This window comes from Sphaeramia orbicularis, chromosome 19, assembly GCF_902148855.1.
Source record: "Sphaeramia orbicularis chromosome 19, fSphaOr1.1, whole genome shotgun sequence".
NCBI lineage: Eukaryota > Metazoa > Chordata > Actinopteri > Kurtiformes > Apogonidae > Sphaeramia > Sphaeramia orbicularis.
Window position 1 is genome coordinate 29,477,692 of NC_043975.1, and position 13,962 is coordinate 29,491,653.

At 35.6% G+C, this 13,962-nt stretch overlaps 1 protein-coding gene across 1 annotated transcript in view; it reads right to left on the bottom strand.

Moving 5' to 3' along the window:
• Positions 1–8,739: 8,739 nt before the first annotated feature.
• Positions 8,740–13,962, bottom strand: part of gfra1b (gdnf family receptor alpha 1b) — a 107,523-nt gene continuing 102,300 nt past the window's right edge. The window contains exons 9-10 of the mRNA XM_030163223.1: positions 12,574–12,621; positions 8,740–10,395 (exon numbers count right to left, since the gene is read on the bottom strand). Coding sequence (XP_030019083.1) covers positions 10,243–10,395; positions 12,574–12,621 — 201 coding nt within the window. The 3' untranslated portion in view covers positions 8,740–10,242. The remainder of the gene's footprint in view (positions 10,396–12,573; positions 12,622–13,962) is intronic.

The window sequence follows — 13,962 nt, forward strand, 5'->3', positions numbered from 1 at the left end:
TTGGTAAAGAGTAAATAATTCCATCAACAATTTCCAAGAGGTCAAAGTGAAATCTTTAATCTTGTTGTTTTGGATTTGTAGCCATAAATCCAAAGATATTAGACCGAGATATAGATTGTGTTAGATAGTGAAGCAGCAAAGAGTAAGTTTTTTCTTCAGTTTTTTGTTTGACGAATCACCACTTGAGGTCTATTGTGCATAGAAGCCATATTTAACAGCTCTGCTTATGCTGGTTTAAAACAAACTTACATAGAAATCTGCAACAAATACTGTTTTATGTGTCTTTAACCCTCCGGTATGTGGGTGTGCTTTTTAGGCACACTTTGCACTTCGTGTTAAAAACTTAATATTATTTTTCACAATTTAAATAAGGTTAGAATTCAAAAGTTGTTCATTTGCGCATGATCTTTAAAATTCAGGCCACCAACTAAAATTTCCAAATTGTAAACAAAAGAAAATTACAAGACTAGCATCTGTCTCCCTAACCTATAAATAATGACAACTCCAAATTTTTGTCCTTGTTTGTGTTCAATTATGAAAATACTTACTTTTATAAACTATCCACAAAAAAAAAAAACATGAAAAAACTGAAATTTAAGTTAAAAAACATGAGAAAATTTAGTGCAGTTTTAACAATATTCTGCCTCATCTTATCATTTCTACATGTGCATTATGGATCAGATCTACAAAGACACTAAACACTGAGGAACAGGCAGAAAAATTGTTAAAATTGTGCTGAATTTTCTTTAGATATTTCAGGTTCATATTTGTTCAGGTTACTCACATGTTAGTGTTACAGGATAGTTTGTAAATGTAAATATTTTCATCATTTAATGTTATTTTTTGCACTAAAACAAAGGAAAAGTTGTTAATTCTAGATTTTTTGGCTTAATTCAAGATTTTTTTTACTTAATTGAAGATTTTTTTTTTTTTTTTTTTTTGCTTAATTCAAGATTTTTTTTTTACTTAATTGAAGATTTTTTTTGGGCTTTATTCAAGATTTTTTTTTAACTTAATTGAAGTTTTTTGTTTTGTTTTTTTTGGCTTAATTCAAGATTTTTTTTTAACTTAATTGAAGATTTTTTTGGGCTTAATTGAAGATTTCTTTACTTAATTGAAGATTTTTTTTTTTTTTTTTTGCTTAATTCAAGATTTTTTCCTTAATTCAAATTAACTTTTTTTTTTGCTTAATTCAATTCAAGACTGTGGAATTTTTGCACTTGGCAAAAACGTCCCAGGGGCCGAACTGGACCCTTTGGTATTTGGCCCCCGGGCCGCATGTTTAACACCCCTGGTTTAAAGGGTTAAAAAAAACCTAAAATGAATGATTATTTGATATGTATGATTAGGGCTGACCTTGATTTACAAAAATAAAATAAAATTAGAGCAGAAAAATAAATCAATATTTAATATTTAATAGTTTGATTTATAGGTGTGCATTTTACGCACACTTGGTGACAGATGCTAGTATTTTTGAACATTTGACCTAGCACCAAAAATAATTATGCAAATTTAACCAATATTGGAGTTATCATTGACATACGCCAGGCTGCAAAAATCAAATAATATGTGATTCACTTTTTATGTAGTATATTGAAAAAAATAATTTTTTTGTGTTTTTAGCATCCAAAAAAATGGTTTGTTTACATTACAAACACAGCATTTAAAGGGTTAAAAAATGTGACAGTTTTTGAGTATTTGGTATTTTTATTTACAGCTCAAGTTGATGAAATAGGAAAAAGTGTAAAAGGATTAAAAACAAACTGTATGAAAAATTTTTCGACATTATTCCACAAGTGTGCGAAAAAGGCACACTTGGTGCTTATTAAGTGCCTAGCTGGATGGGATACCGGAGGCTTAAATAAATCTGAATCATCATACCTAGTCTATTTTCTCAATCCTGACAGATATTTGAAGTCTTCAGTCAAGTACAGATCACGATTTTACCTTCACTGCACAATCAACAAAACACATTTTTAACTCTTATCTGCACCGAAGATGATGCAAAGGGAAACATCTCCGAATAACTGATGCCGTGAAGTGTTTACTGTGAAAAGTCAGACCCGCTCTGACATTTGGGTGCAACAAAAAAAGAAGGTAATAAAGTGAAATTACTGCTGCTCTCTCAGTTAATGGAAAAGGTGAAATCTCCAGAGTAGTCTTGAGGTGTTGAAACAATGTTGCAGGAGGGGTCAGAGTTGCAGTAATTAGATGTGATCCCTACCCGGCAGCGCCGCTATGATTGAACTGTTTTATCAGTATCCTCTTTAATCTATGCCGAGGGTGAACATTCGGAATGAGTAGAACCTGCAGTAGTTTTATAGTTGTGGGGGGGGGGCGCACAAAACCCTATCTCCATCCTCAGGGCTTTATGGCAAGAGAACAGTAAACCTGGAGAGTAGTAATATTCGATCATCTACTGCGCATGTTGCATTCTTAAACCCTCACTAGTTAAATTTCAGTGTTATTCTCATTTCAATATGTAATAATAGTACAATCAACATCTGTAAAGAAACTCAGACTGAATGAGCAGGTTTAGTGTTCAAGCGTTTTCAGAGCTGTCTGTAATCTGTGCATTTACATAAACACAAAACAATGATGGTGAATCTGTCTTCATGTGATTTGAAGAACATTTGGTGATACTGTGAGTCACATTTTCCAAAGGTCTTTCTATTGATTGTTTGTTTTTGAACATTTATGTTGGAATCCACATGCATACATTCACAATAACTGAAAATATTAGACATTTAAAGGGATTTTTAGATGTTGTGAGAACGCTAAAGTTGCGACACTGTAACATAAAATAAAATTATAGTGAAATATTATCCAAGCTTAATACAACGCACCTCTAAATTCACAAAAGAACATAGACAATATATCAAATGTTGAAAGTAGGAAAATGTAGCACTTGAAAAATGAGCTAATTTTGGAATTGACGTCAGCCACAGAGCTCCCTTTGCAACGGTCTATAAATGTTTTGGAACTGAGGAGGCCAGTTTTGCTGTTGTAGTAGATGCTGTACACATTTGAACATCGTCTTGCTGAAATATACAAGACTTTCTCTGGATGGGAGCAGATATTGTTCGAAAACCTGGTTATACCTTTTTCAGCCCTGATGGTGCTTTTCCACTTGTTTTGGCCTGAAGATGGTGACATTTGTGACTCATGTTCACATATGACTTCTTCTTTGTATGATAGAGCTTTCATTTGTACTTGTGGATGGTGTGGTAGAGTGTGTTCAGTCAGTGGTTTGTGGAAGTCTTCCTGAGCCCATGCAGTGATTGTCTTTACAGCATCATGTCCAGTTTTAATGCAGTTCTGCCTGAGGACCCAAAGATCACACACAACCATTGGGGATTTTCTGCCTTATTCCTTGTGCAGAGATTCTTGGAATCTTTGGACTATACTATTGTATACTATACTATACTGTACTGTACTATACTATACTATACTATACTATACTATACTATGGTATGCTATGCTATGCTACACTATACTATACCATGGTATACTATACTATACTGTACTATACTATACTATACTGTACTGTACTATACTATACCATACTATACAATACTATACTATACTATACCATGGTATGCTATGCTATGCTATACTATACTATACCATACCATGCTATACTATACTATACTATACTATACTATACTATACTATACTATACCATGGTATGGTATGCTATGCTATACTATACTATGCTATACTATGGTATGCTATGCTATGCTATACTATACTATACCATACTATACTATACTGTACTGTACTATACTATACTATACTATACCATGGTATGCTATGCTATGCTATACTATACTATACTATACTATACTATACTATGCTATGCTATGCTATGCTATACTATGGTATGCTATGCTATGCTATACTATACTATACCATACTATACTATACTATACTGTACTGTACTATACTATACAACAGTATACTATGGTATGCTATGGTATGCTATACTACACTATACTATACTATACAGTGAACCCTCACATTTCGTGGTCTCAGCAATCGCGGTCTCAGTACATCGCGGAGGTTTCAAAAATATTCCCACTCGTACTCCTGCTCGCTCATCTCCTCCTCCTGCAGCCCGTACGCCTCCACCAGCCTCTCCTACTCTCTCGGAAGGGGAGTTGGTCGACGATCCGTCTCCTCTGCGCATATTAATAGCTGACGAGGAGGCGTCCTCAGGAGAGCAGTAAAGCTCTCCCTCAGCACCTGTGCAGGTATCACATTCCATACTTCACACCTGCACAGGCAATCCATCATCTTCATTACCATTGATCATCAAGAATCATCGTCATCATCGTCATCATCAAGATCTTCGTCAGCCACACACAGAGGAGAGATCGTCAAAGTGAGTGTACATTCCGTAGATTTTGCGTACGCGCGTACACGTACATGTACATATACTGTGTGGTACTCCACATCGCGGTTTTTCACCATTCGCGGGGGGTCACAGCCCCCATTAACCGCGAAGTGTGAGGGTTCACTGTACTATACTATACTATACTACACTATACTATACTATACTATACTATACTATACTATACTATACCATGGTATGCTATACTATACTATACTATACCATGGTATGCTATACTATACTATGCTATACTATGCTATGCTATGCTACGCTGCACTGCACTGTACTATGCTATACTATACTGTACTATACTATACTATGCTATTATTATAGTATCAGCATTGATGGGATATTTAATGTCTTCAGAATTTTACGCTGAAGAACATTATTCTCAAAATGTTCCACAACTTGTACAAGTACTTTTTTCCAGATTCTTGAATCTCTGCCCATGCTCTTTCTGACTCTACTACTCTAAAATACTCTTTCTACACCTAGTTATGTACTGACCTGTTGCCAGTGAACCTGGTTATTTACAAAATGTTCCCCCAGTTGTTTCTTTTTAGCACCGCTTACTTTTCCACTTTTCTTTTTCTCTCCACTCTTCCGACTTTTTTGAGACATGTTGCTGCCATCAAACACTTGTTTTTTTTCTCACAAAATGGTACATTTTCTCAGTATAGATATTGTACATGTGTTCTGTGTTCTATTGTGAATAAAATCTGGGTTTATGAGATTATTGTATTTTGTTTTGTCTTTACATTTTACACATCATCTCTAGAATTGGGATTCTGTTCTTGTTCAGATTACCAGTAAGTACAGATCAATAGCACACAGCTCTGGTATAGGTCGAAAGTTATAGATCTAATTCCCCAAAGTCTTTCCTTTCACCACATTAAGCCTCTATATCAGTTAGAATGGACAGTTGTCATTTCCATCTCATGCATAACATGAGGCGGATGTTTCGGCCCCTTTCAGTTCCGTGACACGTCTAATAAATCTTCGGCGCTCTCTTCAGGTCAGGTATTCCATCACTGCACCAAAACAGGTGGGCCATATTCTTGGCGAGACATGTCCCCCCCCCTCCTGTCCACCGAGCAGTCTGTCCTCTTAAGGGCTGCGTCCTTGTCCGCCTGTGTCATTACATGCTGGGACTGATGTGATCTGACTGACAATGGCCATCCTTCTGTTATCTCATAATCCTGCTTTACAGGAGTCCTTCCTAGTAGCTAAAAGAGCAAATAAACCAGCACAGTGGCTAAAGAAAGGACACGAGGCTAAGGCTGAATCCCACTTCACCTCTTGACCCTTCCCCTTCCCTCTACCCCTCTGTTTTGCGCGTACACATGAAGGGGTAGTATTGTCCCAATTCTCGATTAGACGGAGGGAAGGGCTAAGGTGGAGGGCTGTTTAGATCTTGAAACGGAGATTTTTCAGGACCACACTAAGAATGGAGGGGTAGGAGAAATTTCCCATAATTCTGTTCGAATCATCGGCAAGATGGAGGTAAACACAGCAAAAAAGTGCAGCAGTGTGATGAAAGAAACACGCAAAAGTACGTATTTTCTTCGTAAACATCTTAATCATTTGATCGACCATTGAGCGTGTATTCACACCTACTTCGTTTGGTCTGTTTAAAAGGGACCAGAGTTTGTTTCTGCGGAAAGTCCGGACTTTTTTTTTAGGTGTGAATACAAACATGCGAACTCTGAAATCAAACAAGCAGACCGGGACCTCCTGGAAGAGGTGGTCTCGGTCTACTTCCAAACAGACTCTGAGCTGGTTCACTTCTGGTGTGAATATAACTGGCCTCGAGCCGAAACAAACCATGGAATGTTGCACCTTTTTGTGCTTGACGAGCCACCGTAGCTGCTGGAAGTAGCTGAGGTTCACGGGTGGTCAGAGCTAATCACAGCAGCTACGACCGTGGACAGACATGGAGCAATTGAATGTCTCACTGACATTTGGTCAGATGCCCATATTGTGAAACTGGCTCCGACTGAGCTTTTCTTGACAGTTAACATTATTTTTCATAAATTTGTGTCTAAAAATAGAATATATATTCCGAAAATGATAACTGTATGTATGACCACCACGTCTGTTTTCATCAACACCGACGGTCTCTGATTCACCCCGCCCCCGACTTTTCTGTCCAATGCTAGCGCAGTTCGTCACATACGTGCTTCTGTTTACGCATTTTGGTCCACTAGCAAAAAGTGCAATGAGAATGCAATCCGACCCAAATGAAGAAAATAAAGTCCACATTCGATCTGAACCTAATAAGCGTACCAAAGGACCTTTCAGATGTGAATACACCCTGAATGCCATTTCAATATGATATAGATCGCATTTCTGCAGTTTATAGTTTATACAGGGTGTCCCATTAGTCTCCATACATAGGAGACATAATACATTCCATACATATATGGTTCTAACATGTACAGGGTGGGGAAGCAAAATTTACAATGAATATTTAGTTGTTTTTTTCTCAGCAGGCACTACGTCAATTGTTTTGAAACCAAACATATATTGATGTCATAATCATACCTAACACTATTATCCATACCTTTTCACAAACTTTTGCCCATATGAGTAATCAGGAAAGCAAACGTCAAAGAGTGTGTGATTTGCTGAATGCACTCGTCACACCAAAGGAGATTTCAAAAATAGTTGGAGTGTCCATAAAGACTGTTTATAATGGAAAGAAGAGAATGACTATGAGCAAAACTATTACCAGAAAGTCTGGAAGATACTATTAAAGAAGAATGGGAGAAGTTGTCACCCGTATACTTGAGGAACACTTGCGCAAGTTTCAGGAAGCGTGTGAAGGCAGTTATTGAGAAAGAAGGAGGACACATAGAATAAAAACATTTTCTATTATGTAAATTTTCTTGTGGCAAATAAATTCTCATGACTTTCAATAAACTAATTGGTCATACACTGTCTTTCAATCCCTGCCTCAAAATATTGTAAATTTTGCTTCCCCGCCCTGTATTTCTTTATATTTCTTCTTTATAGTTCTTCAGCAGTGGAGGACACGCATTGAAATGTGTTCCCGACAAAATGGCAGTCATATAGAGCATATTATATAAATAAAAATGGTTTATGTCAAGAAACGTTTATTTTTCCTATGTACGGAGACTTATGGGACACCCTATAGATGCAAAAAGACGACTAAAGCCCATGCAACAGCGACGGTAACACCTGCTGACGGCATGGTGAATACTTTCAGAAACAAAGTTTTGGCATCTGTTAATAGTGGCATCAGTGACTGCTGATGATGCAACAGGTTGTGAAGGGTTGTCCCATTTCATAGGGGAATGTTTCAAGCTCCGTTTCAAGGGGTAGAGCCAAATGCAAGGGCCAAGGGGTAGGGGTAAAGGGGAGGGCTAAAGGGTGAATTGGGATTGGACCCAAAACTACTTGATTTGCTGAATGAGGAAACCAGTGTGAGTCTGCTGTGGTGGAATCAAGGTTGGTCATTTTTATTTCCACAGTTTCTAGATTTTAAGTGTTCTTCATGGTTAATTGTCCCTAAACATATAGGTTAATTCTCACTGTGTTGATAAAGACTTGATCCCCCAAGTACTTACAATGGCTGCTTCTAATGCACAGGAGTCAAACATGCGGCCTGGGGGCCAAATCCGGCCCACCAAAGGGTTCAATCCGACCCCTGGGATGAATTTATGAAATGCAAAAAATTACACTGAAGAAATTAACAATCAAGGATGTTAAAATCATTTTAGGTTATTTCAGTCTAAAGTGGATCAGACCAGTAAAAAAATACAATCATAATAACCTATAAATAATGAAAACTGTAAATTTGTCTCTTTGTTTTAGTGTAAAAAAAGTAAAATTACACAAAAATGTTCACATTCACAAACTAGAGTTTTACAAAAAATGTGAATATCTGAAATGTCTTAAGAGAAGTATATGGAATTTTAATAATATTCTGTCTGTTATTTAATGTTTTGTGTATTTGTAGATCCGCTGTGATCTGTACGTTGTGATTCACATGTATAAATGATAAACTAAGGCGTAATATTGTTAACATTGCACTTATTTTACTAAAGAATTTTCAGGTTGTTCATATTTTCTCATGTTATGTTAAAGTACAATTCGTAGAAGTAAACATTTTCATTACAGAATTTACTTTTTACACTCAAAAGTTCTTATCCTATTATTTATATTATTTTACTGGTCCGGCCCACTTTAGATCATATTAGGCTGTATGCGGCCCCTGAACTAAAATGAGTTTGACACCCCTGTTCTAACGTATGCCATGTGCTAATGCTAATGCTAGTGTTGTGTACTTTATATATATTTTTTTATTAAAGTTGAATTTTTTAGCCGAAACTTACCCTTTTAGAAACGTCCGACACGATTTCTAAAGCGGGAAAGCATCATAACAGGCTTTACTTTAGATGTCAACAAGGATCATACATGCCATTGATTTTAACTGACTTTAGCAAGATAGATGTTCAGTGCTCATTGTCATTATGTGGTACATTCTTTGAGTGTTTTCAATAATTAGGGTGTCATTAAGCGTGTGAGTGTTTTCATTTTTTCTTCCGTCAAATGATAATTGGTAGCAATTAACGTCTACTGGCTTTTGTCTCTACTGTGGATATGTACATCATTTTCCTCTTCATCAAGACATAATAAAATACAAAAAAAAAAAAATAAGGGATGTCTAATGGATCTAAAAGAAACAATCAAAACATGTTTGTTTTAAGGAAAAACAGAATTTTTTTTTTTCGATGTTTTCGCCATTAAAGACACTTTAGTAATTCTTTGTTCTTGTTGCTGTTACAGATGGTCCTTGAGAAATACTTGTCAAGATAACATTATGCACTTTGCCATCAAAATATAACCACACAACAAAGTTATATCTGCTGTTCTTCCATTAAATGAATAAAGAACCATAGCCTGTTACATTTTTTTTTTTTTTTTAAATCATAGCTACACTGGATAAATCTGAGAGGTCCCAGTCACCAGATACTAACAGACTCTGAAAAACATTACAGACAATATGTTACAAGCTAACAGCAGCATAGTGTAACAGAGTGCACACGTCATTTTTTTTTTTTTCTTTACAAGGCAATGTGATAAAACCACAAACCACCTAAACAATCAAATCAACCTACAAAACTGATCTGAGCACTTAAAATTTAAAGGAGACAATGTTGTTTTCCTCTCACTGATGGTTTAATCCCTCGAGGATCCTTTTAATAAAATGCCGTGGGTGTTTGATGAATCATATTCCATACAGTTTGTCCAAAAATGAAATGGATTAGTTTGCCATTTTGACATGTTACAGATCAACACTTTTTAGTTTTTACGTTTGTTGAACTAAAGCAACTTTATTTCAGGACAGAACAAAGCACAGTTATGCAGGGAATGATCCGCACATTTCCAGTCTGTTCATACAGGCGCCGAGTTACTGTACACATCCGAAAGGAAGTGAATATGTTCCCGCTGTTATCTGATCGCAGCGTTTATCGCCAAAAACAAAAAAAAAAAAAAAAAAAAAAAAAAACAATTTGGGTTTCTGATGTTCCCCAAATTGCCCCCACAATGCATGAAAGTCAAGTGAGCTGATATCACAGGATCCACTTCGGCAGGACTGCTTTTGAACACAGCAACAGCACAAACCAAAGCCAGAGACAGTCAACAGAGTCCTGCTGTTGTTTAGAATTCAGTACTTTTCCGATAAAGCTGTGTTGCCTTTTAACATTTCAACAGAAAATGTGGGCGACACACCTTGGCAGATGGTTAAATTAAAATGAGTTGAATCAGTTCTTTAGATGGGGGGGCGGGGCAGAGGTTCGGTGATCCGTAGTTCTCCGACTCTACAAAAACTGGAGACCATCGAGCGGTAACACTGTCGGTGTAAAAGCGAGGACTAGTGCGAGGAGCAGACTCGAGGGGTGTAAGCTGGTGAGTTCGGCCGGGGCGCTTCTAGCGTTGGCGTTTGAACCGCCGGACTCATCGAGTTGATGATTCTGGAGATAAAAGACCATACTGTTAGAACATGAAACAGCTTGAATCCGTACACTTTTACTCTAGTTCACAGGTGTCAAACATGCGGCCCGGGGGTCAAAACTGGTCCGCCAAAGGTTCCAATCTGGCCCGCGGGATGAATTTGCAAAGTGCAAGTTCATTTTCATTAATTAATTAATTCATTTGTTTGTTTATTTCGAGCATTCACGGAATACATGCAAATTCAAAATTCCAAAATAAATAAATAAATCGTTTATACTCGAAAAGGAATGGGAAGAAGAAAAACTTATTTAATCCCACCCCTATTCTCATCTTCAAATAACTAACTTTTAAATACTCACTCCTGTCCTTTGACTTCGAGCCAGAACAACGAACAAAATAGAACAAAATAGGCCTATACCAAATTAGAATAAACTCATTTGACAGTATTTACATTGCATAATCAAAATGTGTGTAAAAAAAAAAAAAAAAATAGAAACAAAGTACATTCCTGGTGGTGTTACCACAGGTAACAGTTAACCGTCAACTTACATGACAAGTTAGGGCATCAAACTCAAAAATAATATCATAATAACCTATAAATAATGACAACAAAAGTTTTTTTTCTCTTTGATTTAGTGCAAAAAAACATTAAATTATGAAAATATTTACATTTACAAACTATCCTGTAACAATAAAATGTGAATCACCTGAACCAAAATGAACAACCTGAAATGTCTAAAGGAAAATTAAGTGCAATTTTAACAATATTCTACCTATTAATAAATGTTTTGTGCCTTTTTAGATCTAATCTATAATGCATATGTATAAAAAATGATAAATCGAGGCATAATATTGATAAAATTGTACTTATATTTCTTAATAAATTTCATTTTTTTCAGGTTATTCACATCTTTTTATTTGAATAGTTTGTAAAATATAAATATTGGCATAACTGAATGTTATTTTTTGCAGTTAAACCATTTGGAGTTGTCATTATTTATTGGGTATCATGCTATTATTTTACTGGTCCAGCCCACTTCAGATTAAATTGGGCTGAATGTGACCCCCGGAAGAAAATGAGTTTGACACCCCTGCTCTAGTTCTTCTTATTATTATTACTTTAACATGGTTAACATGGAGACTAGAGCTGAGTTAGACAGGCTACATGAGCTGCTGTTATAGATTTAACACATTAGTATGAACAGAAATCAATGATTAGCAAGAAATGCAATGTAAAATTAATTCTGTATATATCATAAAGGTAATATATGAAGAGAACACGTACATGTTTTGCAGTATTAAAGATGGATGCTTCTATGAAACTGGTCCTAAAAACAGGACATGGGGCTAAAAATTCAAACCAGATGTAGACTAATGTAATGAAGCAAGTTTGGAAACACTTTGGGTTTATTTTAAAAATAAATACTTAGTGAGTTAAAAGATAAACTATTTTTCAGATAAAACATATTTTTATATTATTTTACATTATATTTAATAAATAAATCTGCATGTAACACAGTCAAAAGGACACGAAAATTACGTGCTACTATTTCTTTGAATATCTTTTTTTTTTCCTCTCACAGGTATATTTTGGAAATTGAACTAATTATGCAAGGCAGAGTGTTTCACAAAAATGACCGCTGTTGCAAAATTATGCATGATTTATGTGTGTTTAACTGGGCAGGCTCTGTATGTAACACAAGTGGACACGATGGGTTACATACAAAACCTGGAATGAGACTGCCGATTCATGACAAACCTGCATGTCTGGGTTAGAAAAACCACCAGGATCATCATATTTAACACAGTCTTTATTTATAGCTGTATGTAAGACCATTTACAGCCATTTTTTCCAGATCAAATGCACTGACTCCTAGGTAGTTTTTCATGTCCCAATTTTGGTCCTATTTTTGGCCGCAGTATTTTATTAAAAATCCATTAATTTTGGGATGGCTCAGAGGAAGAGTATAATTTTTTTTTCGTTGATCTGAGGTCATCATTAGGTACATCCTGGGGGGAAATATGTCTAAATTCCTCTTTTATTATTGGGTCTAAAAAGCTAACAAAGTGACAGGTACCAAAATAAACCCAGTTTCATAGAAACACCCATATACATTTAGGATATTATCATTACCTAGTTCATTCTTAAATGTCAATACTGCACACAGCTTCGATGCAAGCATGGAAACATATCTTACCACACAAAGAGTAGCATCTACAGTTAGATTTGACACCAGTTTTTGGGGCTGGAGGGAAAAAAAGAAAGAAAAAACATTATTATTATATACATTAGTATTATTTTCTTTTTTAACAGTAACCCAGAGAAAGATGTTGCTGCTGTACTTTTCCACAAAACTGAGCCTGGTCAGAAAACAAGTTCTCATATGGATTTAACTAAGCAAATAGAAAACAGCGTTCCATTGGATAATTAATGTAATGATTAACAGGCAACAAGTTATTTTAATGATGTAGTTGGAAGCTTCTCTTCTTATTGCAATATCTATTCAATCTATCAAAATACATAGGTACTATTTTTATATAGACTTGTGTTCACAGATATACATACTGTTAATATTGTTAATATTACTCATATATATATACATACTGTCACCTACCGTTAATACTGTAAATATTGTGTCCAGTCGTATTTTGTCTATTTTTTTTCCATATTTATTCTACTTAGCTCTAGTCTTATGATGATGATGATGATGATGATGATGATGAAATTCTTCATTCAGTCGTCACATAATACAACCACTGTCAACACTACAAACATTACCAACCGGTTAGTAACTGTAAAGGCACAGGCAGAGGCAGAAGGCTTACATTAATGCCTGTCCTACAGAACAAATTAAGCTACCCAGTATTCAGTATTGGAAAAACAAAAAACAAGTATTCAGAGAACGCAAACCTCCGCCAAGCACCCCGAACGGTGTGCATGTGTGGATTGACTATTTCTTCTTAAATTAAACAGTTTCAAGGTTGTTCCATACGGCAGAAAAAGTTGAAGCTTGGTACCAGCTATGTGTATGTCAAATTATATTAAATTCCAATCAATATTTGTTGAGTTATAATGAAAAATGTGTCGTAAATGGGATTTTCAATGTTAAACTGAAATGTCCACAGAGTCCACATTCCACAGTGGATGTGGACAATTTTAGGCCAGATACAAGATATTGTTATAAACTATGGGTGTATCAAATTGGAGTCATTTTGAATTTTTTATGAATTTTCGAAAATTGCTCAATGATGAGAGATAGGAAAATTTGAGATTTTGTGACCTTGCTGTGACCTTGAACTTTGGCCTACTTGGCCCAAAATTTAATGGGTTGGTGCCAGGGCCTAGGCCTGTCTGTGGGTAAAATTAGGTAAAGACGATTGTAATAATTTTCCCGTAAAGTTGCTAACAAACAAACACACAAACAAACAAACAAACACACAAAGCAAAGTGATCACAATACCTCCTGGCGGAGGTAAATATGCAAACAACCAAACAAACAAACAAGCAAAAACATAAAGAAGTGAAACTAAACAAAAAAAAAAAAAAAAACAGAAAACATAACCAACCGAATTACTAGTAATTTAAT